At 62.8% G+C, this 27076-nt stretch overlaps 1 protein-coding gene across 5 annotated transcripts in view; it reads left to right on the forward strand.

Annotated features, from left to right (window-relative positions):
• Nucleotides 1–9495: 9495 nt before the first annotated feature.
• The window catches only part of CRTC1 (CREB regulated transcription coactivator 1), a 42998-nt gene continuing 25417 nt past the window's right edge, over nucleotides 9496–27076 (forward strand). For 4 of the 5 annotated variants that reach the window (XM_068164848.1, XM_068164850.1, XM_068164851.1 and 1 more), the window contains exons 1-3: nucleotides 9496–9654; nucleotides 24286–24402; nucleotides 25654–25701. In XM_068164848.1, the coding sequence (XP_068020949.1) occupies nucleotides 9529–9654; nucleotides 24286–24402; nucleotides 25654–25701 (291 nt within the window). In that variant the 5' untranslated portion in view covers nucleotides 9496–9528. The remainder of the gene's footprint in view (nucleotides 9655–24285; nucleotides 24403–25653; nucleotides 25702–27076) is intronic. The other variant, XM_068164849.1, reaches the window with a different exon arrangement.

Below are 27076 nucleotides of genomic sequence, written 5' to 3' on the forward strand. Positions count from 1 at the left end.
GCTTCCTTTTTTCTACCCCTCCTGAGAGGGGAACATTTATCCCTGCACCCCTCTGGGCTCCTGCTGCCTGCATTGCTCTGCAGGCCCTGCTCCCTTCCTCGCCCCTCTGGAGAGCGGCGGTGCTCTAGGCCAGGAGCTCTCCCTGCCCCGGGGCATCCCGAGACTGCCTCACTAAAGCCATCTGGAGAGCTTGATTCCATAGGAATTGTTTAAGTGCCAATCCCTGTTTGGCCTCCTGGCAATAAGAGCCCTGCTGGGCTGAGCCACTCTGGCACCTGCGGGCTCTGGGGTCTGAACCCCCTGGCATTGCCTTTCCCATCCCTGCACCACCAGCAGCTGGGCAGCAGAGGAGCTGGGGACTGCCCCTGCATTATCTCAAAGGTTTTCTCACCTGGCTTGTAAATAAGAGACTTGGTGCCATGGCCTGAGGGGCGTCTCAGCAGGCCTGGGGGGGTTGTTGCTGTTTCAAGTGGGGATTCTAAATCCAGAGATCCATCTGAGGGGACTTGGTCATTTTGGTCAGCTCCATGTTTACAGCAGGGGACACTGCTGCTCCCTGGACTTTCCTTTCCTCCAAGCCATGCTTTCTAATTCATTTGACTGATTAATGAGCTGAAATGTGCTCCTTCAATCAGGTACTCTGTTCCAAGGGCTTTGTTTCGTACCTGGATCACTTTGGTTGTGATGTCTGTGGTCTCCTTTCTAGAGCAGCCTGCATCCTGCTGTTCAGTGAATGCTGGGTGGTGACCTTGAGGGACAGCATCCAGTGCCTGCTCTGCTGAGGAGCCATGGGGCAGGGCTGTGTGAAGCAAGAACTCCACACCTCAGACCCACTCCCAGACCCTTTGCTCTGGCAGTGACATCAGAGCAGCTCTGGCTGTGGCAGGGGAGGGCAGAGGCTGCTTGGTGAAGCTCTGAATTCTCACTTTCAGGGGCAATGGTCCCAGTTTCAGCTGCTGCTAATGAATTAATGACAGGCACTTGTTGCTGCAGAGTGCTGCAGCTCCACTGCCTGGCTCTCAGGCAGCTCATTTGCTCCATTCTCTGTTCATCTGGGCTGGCAGAGATGCTGGGGAGGCTGAGGAGCAGCTCTGGCAGATAAACAAGCTTTGGAAAGGTGAAATGCAATTCAGTGCAGGCTTCAGAGGTACAGAGGAGTGGATTTGCTGCTTTCAGCACTCCCATATGTCCATGAGAAGGGTTCCTCTGGTTAGTAACAAACAGGAGGTTCCTTGCTTCCCTGTTAGTGGGATACAATTAATCCTCTTAATCCCAGAACCCCAGCATGGAGGGGTTGGGAGGGACCTCTGGAGCTCACCCAGTCCAACCCCCCTGCTCCAGCAGGGCTCCCACAGCAGCTTGCCCAGGAGCACAGTGCCCGGGGTGGGGGGGTTGGAAGCTCTGCACACAAGGACACTCCACAGCCTCTCTGGGCAGCCTGCCCCAGGCCTCCAGCAGCCTCACACCAAAGAAGTGCCCAGGGCTGGCATCTCTGCATGAGGGCACTGTGCTTGGTCTGTCACTTGCAGCTTCTAAGGTAGGTGGGGGGAGAATGCCCCTTGAAGAGCTGAGAAGGCATCTTGGGTGTCACTCCTGTCACCCCAGCAAAGCTGCAGCTCCCCTCTGTGCTCATTGGTGGTGGTGGCTGTGCCCAGGAGGAGACACAAAGCCATGCTGGGACTCTGCTGAGCAGAGCAGCTGCTGCCTGCCTGCTACCTGCATTCCCTGGCGCTGCCAAGGGGGGCTGGGGAAGTGTTCCAGCTCCTTTCCCTGGGGCAGTGCTGAGCTCCCCTCTCTTTGTTACTGGAATGTTCTTTTTATACCAATCTGAGGAACTATTTTTCGTACCCTTGGCTGGAGGTGCTCTGCCTGTTCCAAGTTTAGCAGAGCCTGGCTGAAATGTTTGTGGCCATATCATCCATATGGATAATAAAGTTTGGTTCATCCCTGTGAAGGATGCAGGTGTGGCTCTGGCCTCTTCTGTGCATCACTTGCTCTGCAGATCGATGGCTTTGATCCTTTTGCCTTCCTGCAGCCACCTGGCTGCTGGCTGAGGTCGGTGGGAGCGGTGCCGCTGTGAGGCCGGGCTGGGGGAAGCTCCTCTACAGGATGCCCCAGGTGGAAAGCACTGGGGCAGGACTGGGCTCCTCTCTTCCTCAGCAATGAGCACAGCCAGGTAAATGTTTGATTGAGCCCGGGGTCAGTTATTAGTCTCAGAGCAGCCATAAACGTGCTGGGGGTGAAGCTGATTTGGTGCATTTGGAAGTGCCCTTGGGCAGAGGGGGAGCAGTGAAAGTTCAGCGTCTTTAGTCCTGGGTGGCTGCAGAGTGTGCAGGTCCCACCAGGGACTCCTGGCAGGGCCAGGATAATAGCTTCTGTCTTCTCTGATGTTTTATGGGCCTGAAATTGTGCTTAAAACTATAAAGCAAGCAAGCAGCACAGCCTTGGCAGGGCGCAGCCTCGGCAGGGCGCAGCGAGGCTGAGGGCCGGGGCTGGCTGCATCCTATCGCTGCTGCCCCGGAGCCCTCTCCAGAGGCCCTGCTGGAGCCCTGCTGATGTCTGCAGACATGTCCCAGCCTCCCTGCCTGGCCCCGGCAGGCTGATGGGGGTGGAAGATCCCCCTTGTGAAGGGGGAGGAAGGCTCTCCCCCAGCCCCAGTGCCCTGCTGCTGACTGAAGCTGAAGCTGCGCAGCAGAGCTGCTGGGGACCTCTGGTGAGCCACAGCAAACCCAGGCAGACGTTTCCACTTGTAGGTCTCTGATAAGGGCTGCAGTTGCTGAAACTCTCCAAACTTGAGGGACATTCATCATGCTGGGATCACTGAAGCCAGACTACTGTCAGAATAAATCAAACATGTTTCCCAGAGCAGCTTTAATTATGATTTTTAGCCAGTTGTGTAATGTGCAGAACTTTATTTACAATAAATCTTTCCCTTGCTTGCATAAATGAATGAGATTTCAGCACTTGGGACTTGAGGACCAGGAAGAGTGACTGTGGCTGAACAAATGGAGCCTGGCCTGGCTCTGCTGGCATGTCAGGAGGGGAGCTGCAGAGCATCCTCCTCACAGGGCTCAGCGTCTTGGCTCTCACCTGGGAGCAGGCAGCTCGGAGACAGCTCTGCCTGCAAGGGAGTTTTGTGCAGAGACAGCTTCGATTCTGCTTTGCATTTTAATGCTGAGCAGGCACAGGATCAGCCTGCAGGCTCCAGAACTTTGCTGTCTCCTTCCAAAGCAATCACTGCAGCTCTGGCACTGCTCAGCTGAACGTTTCAGCTGCAGGGAGTTTCGCAGGGAAGTTTGAAACTTTGATTTGCAGGGGGGGTAGGATCCTGACGGCTCCAGCCCCGACTGTTCCACGCAGGGAACACAAGATGTGCTTTCTGCTTGCAAACAGCTGCTGCTGTAGCTCTGCCGCCTGAAAGCAGCCTCAGATCGTCAGACAAAGGGGAGTCGGGAGTGCCGCGGGGGCCTGCAGGAGGGCAGTGCTGGAGCACCGACTGCAGCTCGCCACTGAAAGCAGCAAAGCTCTAGGGGCAGAAATGTCTCCAGGAGGTTTTAGGAGCTGCAGAGAGCAAATCAAAGGTTGCTGGCTCGGTCCCTGAGGCTTTGCCGTTGCTGTTTCACACCCAGGCCCCTGTCACATAATTAGCTGAAGTGGTTTACATGGCTTCTTAAAAAATGAAAATCTCCTTTGCTTGTTTGTGCAGGCTGCCAGCCAGGCTGCTGCTGGCTGAGGCTCCGGCTGCAGCCCCTGCACGGCGTGAGGCTGCAGCACCTAGAGCAGCACTGATCCCTTCTCAGCTGAGCTTCGATGCCTCTCTTGGGTCAGTGCTTTCCAAAGGCACTACCAAGGCTTCTCCAGGTGGCTCTCTGCTGTTTGCCATCAGGCTGCTGAGCTGCAGCTCCTCACAAAGCTGGCAAGTTAGCTCCAAACCAGTCTCCTTTTCCCCCTTCTCCGTGGCCTGGGGGCTGATTCCAACCTGTGGTTCTAAGCTTTGCTCCCTGGCAGGATGGATCCTCAGTGCCCCAAGGACAGTGGTTTACAGCTGGACTTAGGAGGGATGTTTGAATTCCACTGAGCTGCTCAAGAGAGCAATCTGCCCTGAGGTGCAGTCTGCAGGACATGACCTGAGTGCTGCCTGCTTCCTGGGCTCTGGCAGGAGGTCAGGTCAGTGCCTGGATGAGCAGAGATGTTCTCCTCCTGCAAGCACAGGGGGGAGTGCCCAGGAGCTGAGGCCACACACCGTGAGCACTGCACTCAGTTTGGGATCCCTCACTCCAAGAAGGACACAGAGGGGCTGGAGCAGGTCCAGGGAAGGCTCTGGAGAGCAGGTGAGGAGCAGCTGAGGGAGCTGGGGGTGTTCAGCCTGGAAGAGTCTGAGGGAGACCTCATTGCTCTCTGCAGCTCCCTGAAAGGAGGCTGGAGCCAGGTGGGGTTGGGCTCTGCTCCCAAGCTGCAAGCAACAGGACAAGAGGAAATGGCCTCAGGCTGCCCCAGGGGAGGTTTAAGTTGGACATTAAAAGAAACTCCTTCCCTGGAAGGGTTCTCACAGCCTGGCCCAGGCTGCCCAGGGGGGTGGCTGAATCCCCAGCTCTTGGGGGGGTTTCAGAGCCTCAGAGCTGTGGTGCTGAGAGGCAGGGTTCAGCCCCAGCCTTGGCAGAGCCAGAGAATGGTTGGAGTAGATGCTCTGACAGGGTTCTGCAAGCAAAGCCATTCCATGGTTCCCTGTCTGTTCAGTGGCACAGAGCCATCTCTGAACCTGGATCTGCTGGAAGGAGACATCCTGCTGCTGGGCAGGCCTCTCACCCAGCCCTTGGCTGGCCAGGGCCTAACTGCTGAGTGCTGAGAGGTTTGCTCCAGGCGAGTGCAGGGTCCCTGCCGGTGCCTCACTGCTTGGTGCTGCCCACAGAGCCCTGCCTGCCGTCCCAGTGTTGTCTTTGGAAGGACATGAAGTGGCTGCTGCTCCACCAGCTCCCACATCACCTCTGCAGCACGGGAAGGCTTCTTGCTTCAGGGTGGCATGGAGCCAAGCCTCGATTCTGGGAAAAATAACCCTAACAGAATGCTCTGTGTGGCTGCCAAGGGCTTTCAGAGCAGCAGATAGGACCTGGAGAAATGAGAAGGTTTCCTGTTAGCAGGCAGCCTTTGCTTGCTGTGAGTTTGGAATGGGCAAGAAACTCAACTGGAAGGCTGTCAGGGGACTGGTGGGGTGGAGAAGCAGGTGCCCTGTGTGCCTGCAAGCTGCTTTGCTTGCTCATCAGACTTGCTGAGTGCTGCACAGAGGGCAGTTCATGGAATCCTGGAAGTGGTTAGGCTGGAGAAGGCCTTTAAGATCACCACATCCAACCCTCACCCCAGCACTGCCAGGACACCACTGAGCCGTGGCCCCCAGCACCACATCTCCACAGCTTTGAATTCCCTCCAGGGATTGCACCACTGCCCAGGGCCAGGCCTGGACAACCCTCGAGGGGAAGGAATTGTTCCTCATGGCCAACCTGAACCTCCCCTGGTGCAACTTGAGGTCATTTCCTCTTGTCCTGTCCCTCCTTCCTTGGGAGCAGAGCCCAACCCCCACCTGGCTCCAGCCTCTTTTCAGGGAGCTGTAGAGAGCAAGGAGGTCTCTCCTCAGGCTCCTCCAGGCTCAACCCCCCCAGCTCCCTCAGCTGCTCCCCCCAGCCCTGTTCTCCAGACCCTTCCCCAGCTTCACTGCCCTTCCCTGGACCCACTCCAGCCCCTCGTTGTGGTCCAGCTGCCTCTCTGCCCTCTGGACACCAGGAGCTGTTCAATGAGGGAAATGGTGACAAATTCTGAGTGAAACCTGAGAGCCTCTCCCCCTGCAAGCACCATTTGGAGCCGAGTTCAAAATAGCACTGGGACTCTGTGGACTCCCCGGGATATTCTTCTGTGAGGATAATGGGAACGTCAACAGGAACATTAAGTAGGAAGTGTGAGAGATGGAAATCTTTGTGTCTGCAGGCAGAGCCATGGCAGCTCCCTCCTCGATTAAGTCTCAATCTCGCCCTGTCTGCTCTTGTGTAAGCTGCTCAGCCTCACACCTTCCTCTGGAGCCTCTAAGGAAGAGCAGGGAAGTAGCTGGATCTCGTCTGCCAGAGCAATTCCAGAGGACCTGGAGGATAACAAACAAGCCATAAGTAAACACAACCCCCTCCCTGCAACCTCTCGGCTGCATCTGCTGTGAGGAGCTGCAGGTTGCTCAGCGAGGAGCTGTCCGCAGCCGCCGCAGATGTGAGCACCCAGCCCTGTCCTGCGGCGCCTCTGGCTCCGCGGCGGAGCTCAGCCCCGCTCCTGAGAGCAGAAACTTTTCCCCGACACGTCTGGAGGGCTGGGGGAGATGGAGCTGCTGTCCCGGGAGATCCCATCGCAGCTTGCTGGTGAGATCAGGTTGTTCCCACATGGCCCCATATGTGCTCAAGGTGAAGACGGCAGGAGACATAAATAATCCTTGTGGGGTGAGCTCATCCCCGTGTCAAGTGCATGGCACCGCTCCTGCCGGAGGAAGGAGGAAACCTGGCACCCGTCTCGGGCCTCTCCTTGCCAATGCCTTAATGCAGTCAAGATTTACATTGTCTGCTGGGTCATGCACTCAGCAGCCATTCAGATCCACCCACACCCCACAACACGAGCCCTGAGTGGGTGAGAAATTCCAGAAGCATCTCGGCAAGCGCAGAGGCTGCGGTGGAGACGTTCCTGTTACGCAAACTGCCTGGGACCCAGGGACTGGAGAACAGAAGCAGGGCCCAGGTTGCGCCCTGGAATCCAATCTGATAAAGCTGCACAGGCAAAACAATGAGAGAGGGAGGAAGCTGAGCCCCCCCCCCCCCCCCCCCCAGCCATCTGCATTCCTTCCCCGGAGCCCTGAGCAGGAGCAGCCGTCGAGGGGAGGCTGCAGCCCTCTCCCATCTCGGGAGAGCCGAGGGGGGGAAGTTTATCGAGTTTCATCTTAGGCACTCAATCTTTCGGTGCCGTAGGAGAGGCAGAGTGGCAGCTGTGCCTCGGGATGTTTGCTATTACCACCTATGGTATGCAGCCCAGGTTAACTCAGCACATTGTTTATCACTGCCTGCTGCAGCCGGCACGGGCGCTGGGATCTGGGTTAGACCTCCCTGAGCGGGGAGCTCGCAGCCAGGCCGGGCTGCAGGTGTGCTGCACACAGCCAGGGGGTACCGCTCGGAGCCTCCCTGCCAGTTGTTTATGCCTGCTGCAGGGCGCTGGAAGTGCTTAGGCTAAGAGCTGTCAGCAATGACAGAGGAAGGGCTGCTCCTGCCGGGCCCCGGCCGAGCCCAGCTCTGCTTTCTGCGATGCTATCTCAGGCCCTGTTTAAAGTTTGAAGTGCAAGCTGGCAGCGAGAACTGAGGGCAGGAGATGACTCTGGGGCTGAGACTAATCCTGGTGGTTGCTGCCCTGGGTTTCATCCATCTCTCTCTAACGGCCTTGGAAAGGTGGATCAGGATAATCTCTTCCCTTGATGCGGGCAGGGAATGCTCAGCGGTGCCTGGGGAGCTGCCTCACCCCAGGCCGCAGCGGTGAGCAGCAGTGGAAGTGAGGGCAGAGCTGAGTAGATCTGATAGGATTTGGTCCCTGCAGCAAACACTGCTGAGGGGCAGGGGGATGCCCCCAGACAGCCCCCACTTTGTCACTGTGCAAAAGCAGGCAGCAAGGGCTGGGCGCAGTCCCTGCCAGGACTGAGTGCTGCCTGTGTCCTGCCTTGTGCCCAGCTGATGTTAGCACAGCTGGCATCCAGGGCTCAGCAGCTCCAGTCTGCCTTTCCCAAGGGCCTGCTGCAGCCCAGCAGCCTCACCCCAGACCCCAGCCCGGCAGCCTCTCCCCTGCCCTCAGCCTGGCCCTGCGGCAGACACCCTGCAGCCCACAGGCGGCCAACCAGCTCCTGGCTCCCCGGCAAAGCCTCTGCTGGTGCTGAGGCAGAGTTGGGGTTCAGGGGCAGCAGCCTGCATCTGTGGAACACCACGGGAGAGGGAGAAGGTGGAGCTGGAGGCACTGGCAGGAGTTTGGCAGCCAGGCTGAGCCTGTGTGGGAAGCCTGCACCACACTGCTGCGTGGCGCAGGGAGCTGTGGGAGCAGCTCTGCTTCGCTCTACAGCACCCAAAGAGGCCCAGAGAGCAGGGAACGTCCCCAGCTCAGGAACCTCTCCAGACAGGAGGCCTCCACTTGGGCTCTCAGCAGCAGACCTCTGCTGTGCAGGTACTGCCTGCTGCTTATCTGCAGGAGGAGCAGCGGTCAGGGCAGGAGCTGCTGCTGCCTCCGAGCCTCGCTGATCAATTCCCAGGGTTTGCTTCTCCCTTCCTCGCCCTGCTCCGTCCCAGTGCCAGCAGGAGGCTGAAGAGGAGCTGGGTGACTTTACCCTCATCCCCTCAGCAGGGCCCAGGCCCCCTGCATGAGGCTCTGGGACAAGTGGTTTGTTCAGGATGCTCTCACTTCATCTTCTGAGGGGGGAAAGCCCCCCCGAGCCGAGCCCCCCCGCCTCTGCGTGCTTCAGGCATTAACCCCCAGACAAGAACAGCCAAGGTCAGCCACGAAGTGGGGATCAAAGCTGCTGGCTCCAGGGCTAGGGTCTGGCTCCAGGGGCAGGGTCTGGCTCCAGGGTCTGGCTCTGGCTCCAGGGGCAGGGTCTGGCTCCAGGGTCTGGCTCCGGCTCCAGGGTCTGGCTCCAGGGTCTGGCTCCAGGGGCAGGGTCTGGCTCCAGGGTCTGGCTCCAGGGGCAGGGTCTGGCTCCGGCTCCAGGGTCTGGCTCCGGCTCCAGGGGCAGGGTCCGGCTCCAGGGGCAGGGTGAGGAGTGCGATGCTCGGGGGGCAGGCAGCAGTCACCCTGCGTGCCCTGGGGAGCAGCTCAGCACCCATGGGTGCAGCCTGCCTGCTGCTTGGGGACCTGGGGGTGCTCAGCCTGCGGAGGAGGAGGCTGAGGGCAGCCCCCATTGCTCTCTGCAGCTCCCTGAGCTTGGAGCCGGGGGGCTGTCTCCTCTCCCAGGGAAGGAGGGGAAGGCCACAAAGGGCCTTCGGCTGCAGCAGGAGATGCTGAGGCTGCACACGCGGAACGGCTCCTCCCCAGGGGGCGCCGAGGCCGGGGGCAGCCCGCCCGGGGCAGCCCGCCCGGGGCAGCGCGGTGCCCATCCCCGCGGCTGTGCCGAGCCGCCCTGCGGGGCGCGCGGTGCTCCCGGAGGCCTTTCCGAGCCGAGCGCTTCGCCGCGTCCGGCCGCGGAGGGGCAGGGGCAGCCCCGGCCGGAGCGCGCCGCCGCAGCCCCCCCGGCGGGAGCGCGCCGCGCGCCCCCTCCCCGCGCCCGCCGCCGGAGGAAGCCCCCGCAGCACGCAGGCGCCGCCGGCCGCCTCCTCCCGCGGCGGGAGCGCGCATGCGCCCTCCTCCCCCTCACCGCCCCCTCCCGCCCCGCTCCGCGGGCGCGCAGGCGCCGTGCGCCCCCCCGCCCGCCCGTGCGGCCCGCCCGGCGCATGCGCCTCGCCCCCTCCGGCGCGGGGAGGGGGATGCGGACGGGGGAAGATGGCGGCCTCGAACAACCCGCGGAAATTCAGCGAGAAGATTGCGCTGCACAACCAGAAGCAGGCGGAGGAGACGGCGGCCTTCGAGGAGGTCATGAAGGACCTGAGCCTGACCCGCGCGCACCGGGTGAGCCGCCGCCGCCGCTCGTCCTTTCGCTCGCCCGCCCGCGCGCTCCCGCCGCCGCCGCCCGTGGTGCGCGCCCCCGGCGGAGACGGGCAGGGAGGAGAGGGGGGAGGAGGGGCGGCGCCCCCCGGGGGCTTCCCCCGGGCCGGGGGCAGCAGCGGCGGCGGGCGGGGCGGCGGGCAGCGCCCCCTGGCGGGGGCGGGCGGCGCCCTCCGGAGCGGGGCGGGGGGCCGCGGGCGCTCCCCCCTCGCCCTCCCGCTGCATCCTCGCCCTCCGCTTCCTCGCTGCCGGGCCCGGAGCATCCTCCGCATAGCGGCGGCCGCGGCCGGGCAGGTGCGCTCGGCGGGGCCCCGGGCAGGGCCCGCTGTGTTTGTGGCGACTGGGGGGGGGGGAGGCCCCCGGTGCCCCCCGGGGCAGCCCCCTCCCTCACCGGGCTGCGGAGGGGGCTCCGGCTCCTTAGCCCGGGCCAGGCTCAGGTCACGCGTGGGGCCCCAGTCCCGCAGCAGCCAGCGCGGGGAGGTGTGCGCAGGCCTTGCTCCGGGGCCCCGCAGAGCATCCCCGGCGCCGTCAGGGGCTGCGGGGCCAGCCCCGGCCCCAGCTGCTGCGGGCGAGGCCGAGCCTGAGCCTGAGCCTGAGCCGAGCCTGAGCCTGAGCCGAGCCTGAGCCTGAGCCTGAGCCTGGGCTCCGCCGCCGCAGGGCCCTGCGTGCGCCGGCAGCTGCCGGGCTCGGTGCCTCCGCGGTCGTTGCCGTTAGGCTCCGGCTGCCGCCGGTGCGGCTCGCTGCGCGCCGAGCCCTGCCCTGGCTGCTGCGGTCCCTGCAGAGCCCCGCGGGGAGCGCTCTGCCAGCCCTGCCGCGCTGGAGGGCTGGGGACGCCCCGGCCGCTCTGCCCGGCCGCTCTGCCCGGCTCCTCTGCCCGGCCGCTCTGCCCGGCCGCTCTGCCCGGCCGCTCTGCCCGGCCCCTCTGCCCGGCCGCTCTGCCCGGCCGCTCTGCCCGGCCGCTCTGCCCGGCCGCTCTGCCCGGCCCCTCTGCCCGGCCGCTCTGCCCGGCTCCTCTGCCCGGCCCCTCTGCCCGGCCGCTCTGCCCGGCTCCTCTGCCCGGCCGCTCTGCCCGGCCGCTCTGCCCGGCCGCTCTGCCCGGCTCCTCTGCCCGGCCGCTCTGCCCGGCCGCTCTGCCCGGCCCCTCTGCCCAGCCGCTCTGCCCGGCCCCTCTGCCCGGCCGCTCTGCCCGGCTCCTCTGCCCGGCCGCTCTGCCCGGCTCCTCTGCCCGGCCGCTCTGCCCGGCCGCTCTGCCCGGCTCCTCTCGCACCTCCGCCGCTGTGTTTTGCTGTTAACCGCTCGAGGGGAGGCGCTGGGCGGGTTCGTGGCTGAGCCTTGGCGGGAGCGAGGGAACGCGTGGGGCTCAGCCTTTCCTTTCACTGCTCCGGGTCAGGACAGGGTAAATATTTGTGCTGAGTTGGTGCCGCTGCTGCTCAGGTGTCGAGGAAGGACACACTGCTGCTGTCTGCCCTGCTGGGCAGGGGGTGAGGCCAAGGCGGTGTCCGTGCTGAACTCTTTGTTGATGTTTCCTAGAGGAGTGAGCTGAGAGCTGAGTGAGGATGAGGAGGAGGTGTGCACAGGTGCTGCAGCTGTGCTCCTGCCCCTGCAGCTCCATCCCCTGAGGTTTGCCGCCTGGGGGGCACTGCTGGGCTGCCGCTCCGGAGCGCCTGGAGCCTGCAGCTCTCTGCCACAGCAGCAGGCAGAAGCCTGGCTTGGATTCTCCCCAGCTGGGTGCTCCTCACCCAGGGTTCCCAGGTGGAAACCTATCTCAGGTTCAACAACCTGCTGGTGAGAGAGGGCCCCAAGCTGAATCGGTTGTGTGAGGACTGAGTGATGGAAGGGTGACTGAGGGGCTGAGGAGCATGTGCCCTGTGTAGCCCTTCCCTTGTGCCTTGGGAGCGTGAGGCCAGGGCAGGAGCGGAGAGGGGTTAAGTGCAGCTTGGTGTCTGCTCCCATTTTCCCTTGGCAGGCAGCTGCTGGGCTGAGCCTTACTCAGAGTGTGGAAGCAGCCCAAGGCTGCTGCTGCCTTTTCATTGTTGGTCATTGTCTCTGTGCAGTGTTTACCCTCTGCTCTGCTCTCTTGGTAGTTACCAGCAGGAGCAGGGAGCTACTGCTCCACCATTTCTGCTGCAGACACCAGCTGCTGGCTTTCCATCCTGCTCCCCTTCCACCTCTTTAAGCTGCTGGGGTTTTAAGTTGTGCTGCATCTTTCTTGCCCAGGACAAAGCAGAGTGTGGCATTAACTCCTCCTCTCTTGCCCTCACCTTCAGCTGGAAAAAGCACCCAAGAATTCCTTTCAGGAATTGTGGCTTTGGTTGCAGCAGCAGCAGCAGCAGCGTCCTGCCTCAGCTGGCAGCTCCAGGACTGCATCTGAGCTCTGCAGACCTTGCAGAGCCGGTGGGTGGCTGAGCCGTGCAGGTGGGTGGCCGAGAGGAGCTGGAGCTGGAGCTGCTGCATTGTCTTGTGAGTGGGACCTCGGTGTTTGTGATCCAGAGCTTTCTGCCATCCCATGGTAACAAAGTGGGTGAGCAGAGGGGGAGGGTTGGTGGTGTGGCTTTTTCCTGGTGCTGTTGACTGCCTTTCGCTGGAGGTTCTGCTGCCTTCCCTCTGCATGTGAAGCACCAAACCCTGGGGCTGGTTCCTGGCCTGCAGGAGTCTCCAGCAGGACCTGCTCAGTGCCTGCTCTCTGCTGGGCATTTACTCACAGGAGGCTTTCGCTGCCCCTCTGAGTCGTAAAGAGCAGAAGATGGAGGTGGAGGACAGCTCAGGTGGTGCTGAGCCTCTCCCTGCCTGACTCTTCAAAGTAGCAAGAAGGGAAGGTGTGGAAGAGAAGCCTTGGGCATGGCTGGTGGCCTGCAGGCTCAGGGGCTTCTTGTCCTCAGCTTCCCCAAATTGGTTTTGTTGTTGTTTGTTTTCACTGTACATCACCCTGGAGGTGTTGAAGGCCAGGCTGCATGAGGCCCTGAGCAACCTGGGCTGGTGGGAGGGGTCCCTGCCCATGGCAGGGGGCTGGAGCTGGAGGAGCTTGAAGGTCCCTTCCAGCCCAGGCTGTTCTGTGCTGCTGTGGTGGTTCAAGTCACTCAGCTCGGAGGGATTTCAGGCAGAGCTGTGTTTGAGCTCCCTCTTATGGACCTTGCAGTCTTGTCTTGGAGACACCCCCAGACCCCAGCTCCACAAACCTGCCAGCCTGGGCAGCTGTGCTGCTGTTGCTGGAGGGAGAGCAGGGCAAAAATCCAGGCTAGGGGAGAGGTTTGGAGATGTCCTGTGCAGTGCCAGCACCCAGAGTTTGTCCTGCAGCCAGAAGCCTCCCTGCAGGTGAAGGTGTCTCAGCTCCTGCCAGCTGGAGGGTGACCCTCCTCTCAGCAGGAGGGTCTGTAGCAGGCACCTGTGACCCTCAGCTTCTTGTCTGTGTTCCCAAGTCAGTGATTAAAGGCTCTGCCAGGCCCTCTGATGGTGCTGGAGGGCTTGCTGGTGTGCCTGTGGGAGGGGTCCAGGCCATAGGAAGGGCAGGTTTGGTGTTTGGGGGGTTGGAGCCGTTCTGACAGGCCAGGCCCTGGCTCTGCCTCCAGCTGCCTGCCCAGCAGGGCAGACCCGTGGGGGTTGGTTGTTACTCACCTGTGCTGCTGGCTGGGCCTGGCACAGGCTGGGCCACAAACTGCTCTGGAGGTGCTGGAGCGGTGCTGTGGTGCCCACAGTGCTCTGAAGGGCTGATGGCAGCTGGAGCCCCAGGGGCACGGAGGGCCCGAGGGGCAGGGAGAGCTCCTGGCCTTGTGCAACGCCTCCTGAGCTGTCCAAGGTAAGCACAGAGCCACTGCTGCTGTGCCAGGCTGGGGACCTCCTTGATGCCAGGCTGGAGACCTCCCTGGCTCAGCTGGCAGCTGCTGGGTGTGCTGCTGAGCCTGGGCTGTGCTGTGGGGCTGCTTGTAAGGAGCAGGATCTTGTTTGTTGTTGTTCCATCGTTACCAGGCGCTGCAGCTGCTCACTGCAGCTCTTGGACACAGGCTGGGGAGCAGCTTTGTGGAGAAGGACCTTGGAGGCCTGGTGCACAATAAATTATCCATGGACAGCAATGTGCCCTCCTGGCCAAGGAGGCCAATGGTCTCCCGGGGTGCATTAGGAAGAGTGTGGCCAGCAGGAGGTTCTCTCCCTCTGTGCTGCCCTGGTGAGCCCACGGCTGGAGTGCTGAGGCCAGTTCTGGGCTCCCCGGTCCAGGAGAAGTGGGGAACCACTGGAGGGAGTCCAGCACACTGCAGTGAGGAGGGTGAGGGGCCTGCAGCATCTCTCTGATGAGGAGAGCAGCCCCAGAGGGGGTCTGATCCCAGCCCCCCAGGTGTGGCCTCAGCAGTGCTGAGCCAGGTTGCCATCACCTCTCTGCTGCTGCTGACCCAGGCCAGGCTGCTGGGGGCCTTGGCCAGGTGAGCACAGCCTGGCTGCCCTCCGGCTGACCCCCAGCCAGCACCCCCAGCATGAGGCAGGAGCCAGACCTGTGAGCAGCCAGCACCTGGCTGGGTGCATGCAGCAGCTGCAGGGCTGCTTTGCTGTGCTTGAGGGTTTGCTGAGCAGGGTCAGGGCTGTGGGAGGGAGAGCCAGGGGGAGGTCCCTGCCTGGACCCCCAGTGGTGCCCACCGGCCAAGGCAGCCCTGCAGGAGGGCCTGTGTCAGGCAGGGCTGCTTCTGCCTGGGCTCAGTGGTGCTGTCTCAGGCTGCAGCTGAGTGTTGTTCATTGCTCTGGTTTGCAAATCATTCCTTGGGGACTGAGGCTGCTTGCCCCTGTCCTGGGACAGCCCTGTGCAGCCCAGCACCCACGGGTGGCTCTGGAGTGGTGAGGCAGGGGAGGGTGCAGGGAGCTGCCCTGGCTGCAGGCAGAGCTCTGCAGCACCTCGGAGCCCTGGCTCAGGGCTGCTCTGCACAGGCAGATTTGCTCAGTCTCTATTTTACTTTGCTGCCTGCTTGGTCTGACACTTTTCTTGCTGACTGGGAAGATCTCCTGGTGGTTGTCAGTGGCTGCTGATCACTCCCTGGCAGTGAGCTGTGTGAGTGGCAGATGCATTCCCCAGCGATTCTGGTACCCAACCCTTACAAGTTGTGTTGGTGTTTGCCTTGGGTGGCTGGAGGCTCACAGGGGAGGGATTTGGGTTGGGCTTGCAGGCAGCTGGGGAGGGCTCTCAGCTCAGGAAGCAGCTCAGGTAGTTGTGGCCTGCCTGGCTCTCCCCGGTGCCTGCTGGGGCAGCCGCAGCCACGTGAAGCAGGGGGAAGGTTTTTCTAGCTCTGGAGTCCTTAAGTGTTTCAAGATCCATAAGCTGGATTAAGGCTGGAAAAAACAAGCTCAGTGGCCAGGGGGAAGACAGTGACTGTTCCTGTGCTGCCTCCCAGCTTGTCCTTCCCTTGCAGAGTCTTAGCAGCTGCTGCTCAGGGTGAGCCGAGCTCCCCCGAGCTCCCCTGCACGCACAGCAGACAGGAATCCTTCCTCCTGCAGTCGCCCTTCCAGGAGCCCTCGCTCCCCCCCACCTCCTCTGGCGTTTCTCCCCAGCAGGGAGAGCATCTCCAGTGCTGCCCAGGTTGCCAGCAGGCAGCTGCAGAGCCCTTCTTGACCTCCTGGTTGTAATTAGATTTCCCTCCCGCCCTCCGGGGCGCTCGCGTGGCACCGGCCCTCTGCCTTCGAAGAATCTGGGCTCTCCTGGCAGATATTTTTAACAGCCAGGGAACTGCCATCCTCAGAGCTGCTGGAGCTGTCAGAGGAGGGCCTGAGCCGCGGTGGGAGGAACTGTCAGAGGGGAGAGCAGGCCGCAGAGGTCCCCACGACCCTGGGTCCCCCCGAGGGGCGCCGTGGGGAGGCTCCCGCGGAGAGCCCCAGCCCTGCGCCTGCCGGAGCTGTGCCGGGGGCTGGCAGCCCCAGGGGAGTGCAGGCAGGCCCTGCTCGCCTCCTGCTCGCCTCCTGCTCTCCCAAACTCCCCGGGTTACATAACCAAATTTTCATTCTTTGGCTAAAAATAAGAAATGGAACAGAAAAGCTATTTTTGGGCTGCCTAATGAGGGCAGCTCTGCCTGCACGCTGCCTGCGCTGCGCTGCCGGGGGGCTGCCGGGGGGCAGGAGGGGTCGCTGGCACTGCTGTGTCGGTGGTGCTCCAGCCTGGACGTCCCTGCCCTGCTGTCAGCAGCAGGCAGAGCTTGGCCTGCTCTGAGGGAGGCTTTCTGTCCAAGCTCACAGGTAGCTGAGGGTGGAAGGCGAGGTGCTGAGAGCCTCCTGCGAGGGTTGGCTCCGGCAGGCAGGCAAAGGCTTCCCCCAGCTCGCAGGAGCAAGCCCCAGGGCTGAGTCCTCCCTGCTGTGCTGCACTGAGTGCTCAGCACGGTGCCACCTTCCTGCTTTGGCAGCCCTGGCAAGACAAGGGTGGCAGAACTGCCCCCAGCTCTGGGGTCCCCAGCAGGAGAAGGACACAGAGCTGTGGAGAGAGTCCAGAGGAGGCCCCAAAGATGATCCTAGGGCTGGAGCAGGTCTGAGCACAGGCTGAGGGAGCTGGGGCTGTGCAGCCTGCAGAGGAGAAGGCTCCAGGGGCACCTCAGAGCTGCCTGGCAGAGCCTGAAGGGATCCTGCAGGAAGGCTGCAGAGAGACTTCTCCTGAGGGGGTCTGGAGCCAGGCCCAGGGGGAAGGGTTTGGAGCTGAGGCAGAGCAGGGTTGGAGTGGAGCTGAGGAAGAAGTTCCTCAGTACCAGTGGTGAGAGCCTGGCCCAGGCTGCCCAGGGAGGCTGTGGCTGCCTCCTGCCTGGGGGTGCTCAGGGCCAGGCTGGATGAGGCCCTGAGCAGCTGAGTCTGGTTGAGAGGTGTCCCAGCCACGGTGGGAAGTTGGAGCAGATGATCCTTGAGGTCCCTTCCAGTGAGGCCTGCTGTGGCTCTGTGCCTTGCAGGGCTGCCAGGGCACAGAGCTGCTTGGTTTGGGAGGCTGTGGTGGGTGCTGCAGCTCCCCTGGCGCCCTGCCCGGCGCTGGAGCAGCGCTGAGGACTTGTCCCTATTTTAAGGCTCTGCTTGTGCTGTATCCTGTTTTCACTTGCTGCTCAGTTGTGACTGCTGAGGTTTAAACAGTAAACCTTTGTTCCCCAGAAATAGCAGAGTGTTTCCAAACAGCCAGGGGCAGGCTGTGCACTGGAGGCTGTTCCTCCCTCTGATGGTTTATTCCTTTATGCAAATCCCCCAGGTGTGTCCTTGGCCACTCTGCCCCCAGCCCCGCAGGATCCCGGAGCCACAGAGCAGGCTGGCTTGCAAGGGCCCTTCAGGATCATCCAGTTCTAAGCCTCTGCTCAAGGAGGCTGCTCCAGGCCACATCCAGCCTGGCTTTGAACACTCCCAGGCTTGGAGCCTCCCCAGCCTCTCTGGGCAGCCTGTTCAGGGCCTCAGCACCCTCCTGGCAGAGTTTTCCTCCTGCCTCCTCTCAGTGCAGCTGCTCCAGTCTGGAGCCATCACCCCTTGCCCTGGCACTGCAGGCCTTTGTGCAGAGTCCCTCCCCAGCTCTCCTGGAGCCCCCTTCAGATCCTTGCAGGCTGCTCTGAGGTCTCCCTGAGCACATCAAACAGTTCAGATGAGTTTGGTTTGTGGAGCAGTTCAGTTCCTCCCCCTCCCTCCTCCTCTCCCAGAGTTAAGCACTGTGGTTTGCTCTCTTGGGCTTCCCAAGAGAAAGGCTCTGTGGTTTGGGGTGTAGCAGGGGTTTGGGGGTGAGCTCTCTTCCCTTTCACATGCATTCTGGAAGACACCTGGGGGGGGGCTGAGCCTGGCTGCAGTTTTTATGTCCCTGCTTCCTGGTGGGTTTATAGCTGAGGCAATCTGGGGAGTTGGTTGCAGCTCCTGAAGGGGAATCTAATGGTGCCTTGGAATTTGGAGATGACTCATAACAGGACAAAACAATCCAGTTAAGTGATTTGAGGTCTTAAATAATCTCTTCAACAGGAAGGTGAAGAAAACATCATGAACTCATGAGTAATCATTGGCTCTCTGGGCGTGCTGGGAGTGCAGCAGGGGCTGGGAGGCAGCTGACTGCCGCCGGAGCTCTGCTGATCGATGCCCTGCTCAGCCCCCAGCAGAGAGCCCTGCCTGGGCTGGCTGCTGCCAGGGCTGCTGCTGCCAGGGCTGCTGCTGCCAGGGCAGGCTGACAGGCACCAGCTGCCAGAAGTTTGTCTGAGCTGCTCTGGGGCAGTGACACTTTGCACTCAGCTGGGCTGGGCTCTGGGCTCTGCTTTTCCTCCCCTGCTCTGCTCCTGGCTGCAGGCATCGGCTGGGGGGCCAGGAGGGCTCTGTGGTGAGGAGCAGGCTGTGGGCTGTGCCCTGGGGCTGCAGGCATCGGCTGGGGGGCCAGGAGGGCTCTGTGGTGAGGAGCAGGCTGTGGGCTGTGCCCTGGCAGATCCTTGCTCCCTGGCTGCAGAGCTGAGGTGGCCTTGGAGCGCCCAGGCCCGGGCAGCAGGAGCAGCTTCCTCGGAGGGCTCCTGTGGTGCTGGCAGCTGAGAGCTGAGGTGCTGGAGGAAGTTCTGCTTCTCCAAGCACAGAGTCCTCTGGGGCTGCCCTTGGTGGAAGCTCTGAGGCAGCTGCTCCGTGGATGCACAGCCTGCAGAGCTCAGGGCTGCGCCGGTGTGCTGCTGGCAGGGCCCCTGGAGCTCCTCTGCCCCGGTGCCCAGCACTTCCCCTTCCCCTGAGGATGGAAACCCCTCCTCCTCATCCCCAGCTTGCTTTTCCATGGCATCTGGGGAGGTTCTGCTTCCCCTTCCCTCTGTGAGATCCCAGTGCTGAGCTGGTGTGAGCTGGGATGCTCAGGCTGCGGCAGAGCCCCGCGGCTGCGCTCCCTGAAGGCCTCCCCTGGCTCTCCCTGCCAGCTTCAGCTCTGAGTGGAGCTGTGGCTGCTGCAGAGCCCTGGGAGGCCTCTGACCCCTCCAGCAGGGTGCTGGGCAGTGCCACAGCTGTGCACTGCTGCCTCCCCTTTGCAGCTCTGCAGGGAGGGAAGCTTTGGGCTGAAGTCTTCCAGTGTGGCAGAAACAAAGCTGTGCTCTGGGGCTGCTGAGTGCTGGTGGCTTCCCCCAGCCCCCCTCCCCTGGGGGCTTCCCCCAGCCCCCCTCCCCTGGGGGCTTCCCCCAGCCCCCTGGTGGGCTCCTCCCGAGGGGGGAAGCAAAAGAGGCAGGACTGATGTTCCTTCTTGCTTGGCTTGCTCCCAGGGACTGCTCTTGGCTGCCCTGCAGAGCTGGGTGCTGGTGGAGGTTGGCAGTGCCCCGGTGGCAGGCAGCTGTGGTGGAGCAGTTCCTGGAGCTGGGGTCAGAGCTGGCTCCCAGCACAGCTCAGGGGCTTTGGGTGGCAGTGGGCAGTGGGTTTGCAGCAGGGCCTGGGCTGGGCTGCTGCCACCATGGGGCGGCCAAGCAGGGTTGGCAGAGGCCTCAAGGGAAACTTCTGCTCCTCTTGTCCACGCTCAGCCCTGGCTCCCCAGTGTTAAACTCTTCACTTCTGTGACAGCAAACTCTCTCAGGTTCATTCCAAAGGAGCCCACTGCAAACCATTTTGCTGCTGGAACATTTGCAGGTCCCCAGAGCCCTGCAGAGCAGCTGCTCTCACTGTGGATTAGAGCCTTCCTCTCAACTTCAGCCTTCATTTCCTTTAGCAGCCTTCCTGGGAGGAACAGCTGTGCCTTTGGATGCACTGCTGCTCTTGGGGCAGTACCTGAGCCTGCAGGAAATCAGCTGCTGCAGCACTCTGGCTCCCTGGCACCGCTGCTGCCAGCCCTGCTGCTGCCAGCCCTGCTGCTGCCAGCCCTGCTGGGGGAGCTGAGCTGCAGGGGGAGCAGCAAGCAGGGCTCCTGCTCTTGGCTGGTGGTAGAAATGGGGCAGGGGGCAGGGGCAGAACGGTGGGGCTTGAGGACATCGACAACAAACCAAGGCAGAGCAAGGGGAGGGAGCAGCCAGGCTGTGGTGGTGGCCAGAGCAGAGTGCCCTGGAGTGCTTGCTGGGAGCTGGCTGGTCTGGACCAGCAGCTCTGGCTGCAGAGCTGTGCTTCACTGCAGGGCTGCTCCTTGCTCTGCCTGCTCAGGCTCTTGGCTTTCCTTATCAGCATCAGGACTGGGGCTGGGAAGAGCTCTCCCCTGGGAGGAAAGACTTCCCCTGGGGTTCCCCTGAGGAGCTGCCTTGTCCTGAGGGTTTGTTTGGCTTGTGTTTGGGGTTGGAGAAGGAGCAGTGTGGGAGACTCACTGCCTGCTGCCTGCTCTTCTGCACTCCTGCCCTGCAGGGCCTCTCCCTGCCCTCCCTGTGCAAGCTGAGCACTCACTCCTGGGGCTCAGGGGCACTTGGCCACTGCCTGGCTCTGACTTCTCTGCAGGGGTGCCCAAAGTAGCCACCCCAGGGCCTTGCATTGAGACCAAGCTGCTGGGAGCTGGGCTGTGAGTTCCTTGCTAGGGACACAGCAGGGACCTCTTGCTCCAGCCTGTGCTTCCCTCTGGCCAGTCCTGGCTCTGCCTGCTTCAGCAGGAAGCCTTCCTGAGCAATCTCAGACCCATCCAAGTGGGAAAGTTTGAGCTGCTTTGAACCCCAGGATTTGCCTCTTATGCTGCCTCTAAAACTTGGAGTTAATCCTTTAAACAGAATCTGATTTCCAGTTAAGCTTCACCAACACATTCCTGGTGTTAATCCCCACTTGTTCTGCTGCTTCCTGAGCCCAAGGTGCTCAGGGCTCAGAGGGGAGATGCTGAAGGGGGGAGGAAGGCCTGGGGTGGGAGCTGTGGGCAGCTAGGGAGCAGCTGTCAGGAGATCTCACTCCCTGCAGCCCTCAGCTACCCAGGGGGGTGCTCAGAGGACACTCACAGCATCACTCCCCCCTTGCAGGGTCAGCTTCTGCCCTGGCAGAAAGGGCCTTCAACAGCAGCAGTTGAAGACAGCTCTGGCTCTTGGCTGACTTCAGTCCAGGCTCTCATCTGCTCTCTGTCCTGCTCAGAGGGAGGTTCAGAGTGGAGAGAAGGGAGAGATGTTTGCCACTGGGGGTGGGGAGAGCCTGGCCCAGGCTGCCCAGAGAGGCTGGAGCCAGCCCAGCCCAGGCTGCCTGGGGCTGAGAGCAGCCTGCCCTGGCTGGGGTGGGACTGGGGGGGCTGGCTGTGGTTCCCTGGCAGCAGCTCTGACAGCACAGGGGTTAAACTGCTGCTGCTCAGCTGAGGAGCTGGGGCTGGGGGCAGGCCTGGCCTGCTCTGCTCAGGCTTGATCTGCACAGATTGCAAGTGGCAGTTGTTGATGGGCTCCAATAAAGCTCCCGAGTCTGGGGGCCGCTCAGTGCTGCAAGGCAGGAGGCTGAGAGGAGCAGCCCCAGCCCCCCAGGCCGCTCTGGGGGTGGATGATGGATGGGGGATGATAGCAGAACAAGCAAGCAGTTTGCTCACTTTCTGGCACAGGGCTCCAGGAGTGTCCCTGGGAGGTGGTGCTGCTGGAGTCAGTGATGGAGCACAGGCACTGAGCAGCCTGCAGGCCTCAGGTCTCTGCTGTCCTCATTCCCACTCCAAGGGCAGTGAAAGGCAGCTGGGCACAGCCCCCTGTGCAGGCTGCTCTGGGGCAGGGACCTGCTGGGGAAGGCCAAAACATCCAAGTGACAGCAAGCAGCTCCCCCACACCTCCCTGCTCACCTCCCAGCAGGCTCAGAAGGCAGCACCTGCTGGAGCAGCCCTGCCAGGCCTGGCTGCACTCCCAGGCAGGCCTTGGTTTGCCACAGAGCCATGGGCAGGGGGTCCTGGGGCTGTGCCTCTGGGGGGCTGTGCCTCTGGGGGCTGTGCCTCTGGGGCTGTGTCAGGGGAGCTGGAGGGCACCTCTGGGAGTGAAGCTGGAGCAGGTTTGTTGCTGTCCACAGGGCAGCAGCATAGGAGCAACCCTGCAGCCAGGCTGAGCGTGGAGGCTGCGGCCAGGCTGAGCGTGGAGGCTGCGGCCAGGCTGAGCGTGGAGGCTGCGGCCAGGCTGAGCGTGGAGGCTGCGGCCAGGCTTTGCTGCCAGGCTGGGAAGGTTCTTGCACTGCACCCAGCAAGCTTCTGCAGGCTCCTTGCAGGGCAGCTTCTGGGGGCAGGATGGTTGTGTTCAGAGGGCTGCAGATGCTGTGGGATGAGGCCTGGCTGGCAGCCTGGGGGTGCCTGGGTGCCTAAGGGGCAGGGTGGAAGGAGAAGGTCTGCTCAGTACTGGTGCTGGGGCAAAGGATTCATCCAAACTCCTGCCCCTGGGGGAGCTGCTGGGGAGCTGTGGGGAGCTGAGGGCAGCTGAGGGGAGCTGAGGGGAGTTGCTGGGGAGCTGAGGGGAGCTGAGGGCAGCTGCTGGGGAGCTGCGGGGAGCTGAGGGCAGCTGCTGGGGAGCTGAGGGGAGCTGCTGGCTCACCAGGCTGGGCTCTGAGGAAGTGGCTGTGGAAATAAGCTGCTGCCTGAGGAGAAGAGAGGAGAAGCAGCTTCCTGCCCTGCCCAGCTGTGGCACAGCAGGAAGGTGCCCTGCTGGGACAGCCTCCAGAGAGGTGTCCCTCAGAGCCCTGGAGGGATCCCTGCTGCTCACAGGCTCTGCAGCTGCCCCATTCCTGCTGCTGTGTGCCTGTGCCTGGCTCTGTGGTGCTCTTGTGCTCTGGGGGCCTTTGTGTCTCTGCTCCTCCCCAGGGCTTCCCTTGCTGCAGGGAAGCAGAAGGTGTGCAAGTGTGGAAGGCTGCAGCTTGCTGCTCCATCTCCTGGTGGCTGAGGGGTTGGGTGTTCCATGGAACAAGGTCCTCCAGGGCTCCTCAGACAGAGGGACAGCTGCTCCAGAGGGACCCTGGGGTCCTGGCCAGGCTGGCTTCAGAATAGCAGCTGAGCTAAGAGCCATGTGCCCCAGGGCTGGAAACAGGATCTGGTCACTGCCTATGGGCTTGACCTTCCCTCCCATCACCTGAGGGCACCGCACCGCACAGCACCGCACAGCACAGCACCGCACAGCACTGCACAGCACAGCACCGCTCTGCACAGCACCGCACCGCACAGCACTGCACTGCACAGCACCGCACAGCACCGCACCGCACAGCACTGCACTGCACAGCACCGCACCGCACCGCACAGCACAGCACTGCACAGCACCGCACAGCACTGCACAGCACTGCACAGCACCGCACAGCACAGCTCTGCACCGCACCGCACAGCACCGCACAGCACAGCACCGCACAGCTCTGCGCAGCACCGCACAGCACTGCACCGCACAGCACCGCACAGCACCGCACAGCACCGCACAGCACAGCACCGCACAGCACTGCACAGCACCGCACCGCACAGCACCGCACCGCACAGCACCGCACAGCACAGCACCGCACAGCACTGCACAGCACTGCACAGCACCGCACAGCACAGCTCTGCACCGCACCGCACAGCACCGCACAGCACAGCACCGCACAGCTCTGCGCAGCACCGCACAGCACTGCACCGCACAGCACCGCACAGCACCGCACAGCACCGCACAGCACTGCACCGCACCGCACAGCACCGCACAGCACTGCACAGCACCGCACCGCACAGCACCGCACCGCACAGCACCGCACAGCACCGCACAGCACAGCACCGCACAGCTCTGCGCAGCACCGCACAGCACTGCACCGCACAGCACCGCACAGCACCGCACAGCACAGCACCGCACAGCACAGCACAGCACCGCACAGCACTGCACCGCACAGCACCGCACAGCACTGCACAGCACCGCACCGCACAGCACCGCACCGCACAGCACCGCACAGCACTGCACAGCACTGCACTGCACAGCACAGCTCTGCACAGCATAGCACTGCACAGCACCGCACAGCACCGCACAGCACCGCACAGCACCGCACCGCACAGCACTGCACCGCACAGCACCGCACAGCACCGCACCGCACAGCACTGCACCGCACAGCACCGCACAGCACCGCACCGCACAGCACCGCACCGCACAGCACCGCACAGCACCGCACAGCACTGCACCGCACAGCACCGCACAGCACCGCACCGCACCGCACAGCACTGCACAGCACCGCTCTGCACAGCACTGCACAGCACTGCACCGCTCTGCACAGCACAGCACCGCTCTGCACAGCACCGCTCTGCACAGCACCGCACAGCACCGCTCTGCACAGCACCGCACCGCACAGCTCTGCACCGCACCGCACCGCACAGCACTGCACCGCACAGCACAGCTCTGCACAGCACCGCACAGCACCGCTCTGCACAGCACCGCACAGCACCGCTCTGCACAGCACTGCACCGCACAGCTCTGCACCGCACCGCACAGCACAGCACTGCACAGCACAGCACTGCACCGCACAGCACAGCTCTGCACCGCACCGCACAGCACAGCACTGCACAGCACCACTCTGCACAGCACTGCACCGCACAGCTCTGCACCGCACCGCACAGCACAGCACAGCTCTGCACAGCACAGCACAGCACCACACTGCACAGCACCGCACAGCTGCCAAGCAGCCACCCTGGGCCGTGTGTGAGGGCCTGTGGGCAGGGCTGGCGCTGGGTTCATGCTGTTCCACCATGCCTGGTGCTGACAGGGGGTGTTGAGCTGAGCCAGGTGAAAGAGCTGAGGTGCTCAGGAGCTGCCCTCACCCCTCTCTCTCCTTCCCTTCCAGCTGCAGCTGCAGAAGACTCAGTACCTGCAGCTGGGGCAGAGTCGGGGCCAGTACTATGGCGGCTCCCTGCCGAACGTCAACCAGATTGGGAGCGGCGCCATGGACCTCCCCTTCCAGGTGAGCTGCACAGGGCCCTGCCTGCTTCTGCTGCTGAGGGCTCTGCTGCCTCTTGGTTTCCCTCCCAGGAGGCCACCAGCCAGCTGCTGGCTCGAAGTGGAGCACCACAGCCTCACATCTCCCCCTGCTCTTTTGGAACAGGTCTGTGGGGGCTGCTCCTGTGCTGCTGGAGCTTGGAGCTCCTGCCCTGGTTGTGATGCTTCTGTCTGTGCTGGTTGGGGCAGTGGGGGCTGGTGGTGAAGGCTTTGGTTTGCTCAGGACCAGACTTAGCAGGAGATGTGTGCAGGCTCAGGGCAGCAGGCAGAGTGCAAGGGGCTGTGGGGGCAGGGGCCCACGGTGGTGTGCAGCAGCTGTGGGAGCAGACAGAGCCAGGGCCTGCTGCCAGGGGGCATGGCTGGGCAGAGGGGGCAGGGTGAGGGCATGGATGCTGCTGCTTGGCTGAGGGTGCCCCAGGTGCTGCACAGCTCTGCATGAGTGCTGCTGCAGCAGGGCCACAGGGACAGTTCAGCTCTCCAGGATGTGCTGAGGAGAAAACTTGGCACTTTGTGCTGTTCTGATGGAGGCAGAAGCTGCTGCTGCCATCCCATAACCAGGCCTGAAACCCACAGAGATGAGCCCAGGGCTGGAGCAGCTCTGAGCACAGGCTGAGGCAGCTGGGGCTGTGCAGCCTGGAGGGGAGCAGGCTCCAGGGGCACCTCAGAGCTGCCTGGCAGAGCCTGAAGGGATCCTGCAGGAAGGCTGCAGAGAGACTTTGCTGAGGGGGTCTGAGCCAGGCCAGGGGGGAAGGGTTTGGAGCTGAGGCAGAGCAGGGTTGGAGTGGAGCTGAGGTAGAAGTGCTTCAGCAGGAGGGTGGTGAGTCAGGGATGAGTGCTTTCCAGGTTGGATGGTAGGGCTGGGAGCACCTTCTGGTGCCTGGGAACAGTCCTGAGCAGGGCCTGTTGTGACAGGACAGGGAGGGAAGGTTTGAGACTGAAAGAGGGAGGCTGAGAGTGGAGAGAAAGGAGAAATGTTTGCCACAGGGTGGTGAGAGCCTGGCCCAGGCTGCCTGGAGCAGAGGCAGATGTGGAACCATTGCAGGTCCCTGTCTGGGGCTGTGAGGTTGCCCTGGGTGAGCTGTACAGGTCCCTTCGCCCCCGAGGCTCTCCGTGGCTCCATAGCTGGCAGCTGAAGCAGGGTGGCTGAGTGCTGAGGTGGAGCCTGGCCCTGCTGAGGGCCTGGGGGTCTCAGACTCTTGGTTCTTTGCCTTTGCAGCACAGCGGAGCTCTGGCAGAAGCCCTTGGAGCAGTTCCTGTGTCCCTGGTAATGCAGCCCTCGGGCTGTGCCATATGTATTGTGGTGCCGGCTCAATACGTATGGAGCACACTGCCCTGTGTGCCAGGCCTGCCCTCCCCCCCTGCTCCACAGGGCTCTGCTCTGCCACGCTCCAGGGCTTGGGCCCTGCGGCTGCCCTGCGCCGGGGGCAGAGCCGTCCCGGGGCAGAGCCGTCCCGGACAGCACCGTCCCGAGCAGCACAGCCCCGGGGCAGAGCCGTCCCGGACAGCACCGTCCCGAGCAGCACGGCCCCGGGGCAGGGCAGGGCAGAGCTGTCCCGGACAGCACCGTCCCGAGCAGCACAGCCCCGGGGCAGAGCCGTCCCGGACAGCACCGTCCCGAGCAGCTCAGCCCTAGGCAGAGCCGTCCCGAGCAGCAGAGCCGTCCCGGACAGCACCGTCCCGAGCAGCACAGCCCCGGGGCAGGGCCGTCCCGGGGCAGAGCCGTCCCGAGCAGCACGGCCCCGGGGCAGGGCAGGGCAGAGCTGTCCCCAGCAGCACCGTCCCGAGCAGCACAGCCCCGGGGCAGAGCCGTCCCGGACAGCACCGTCCCGAGCAGCACAGCCCCGGGGCAGGGCAGGGCAGAGCCGTCCCGGGGCAGCACCGCCCCGTCCCGGGCAGCTCCATCCCCGCAGGCTCTGTTCTGTTCTGCTCTGCTCTGCCGTGGGCTGGGCCGGGGGGATCGGTGGAGGCAGGCACTGGCCTCAGCATGTGCACCCAGCCTGCATGTGGAGCTCCGTGGGGCAGGGCAGAATGGCTCCCACGTGCTGCTTGGCACCAGGAGGCACCCAGGGGTACCACTCCTCTCCTCCCCCCTCATCCTCCCCCCTGTTTCTCTCTGGTGATGCCTTGCTGAAGGTTTCAGGGACGCTGCTGCCCCACAGCACTGAGCCCTTCCTTCCCTTCCTGGCTGCATTCAGCTTTGGGGTTTGAGGATGGTTGGTGGAGCTTGGGTTCTGAGCTCAGACCCTTGGGTGCCTGTCAGGGAAGCCCAAGGGTTGAAGGTGTTCACTCCCCAGGCAAAGGATGCTGGGCCCCCTCCCACCCCCCCCAGCCCTCACTGCCTGCAGCCCGGAGCAAGCTCCCTGGGTGGCTGCTGAGAGGAGCCAGAGCTGCCCAAGGGTCTGGATTGCCCTAAGCAGGGCAGCCAGGGATCCACCTGGGATCTCTGTTCCTGGAAAGCCAGGGAACAGCTCTGCCCAAGCTCTGCAGCCCTGTGGCAGGCCTGGGCCATGCTCTCTGCTGCTGCTGTGCTCAGTTTAGATCTTTGCTGTGGTTTTTTTTCACTCTGGAAGTTGTGCCAAAAAAAGGAGAAAACTTCAACTGAACTATTTTTGTGTTCTGCTTTTTCTCTGTATGCTGAA

This window comes from Melanerpes formicivorus, unplaced genomic scaffold (assembly GCF_026170545.1).
Source record: "Melanerpes formicivorus ecotype bairdi unplaced genomic scaffold, bMelFor1.0.p_v2 SCAF_83, whole genome shotgun sequence".
Lineage (NCBI taxonomy): Eukaryota > Metazoa > Chordata > Aves > Piciformes > Picidae > Melanerpes > Melanerpes formicivorus.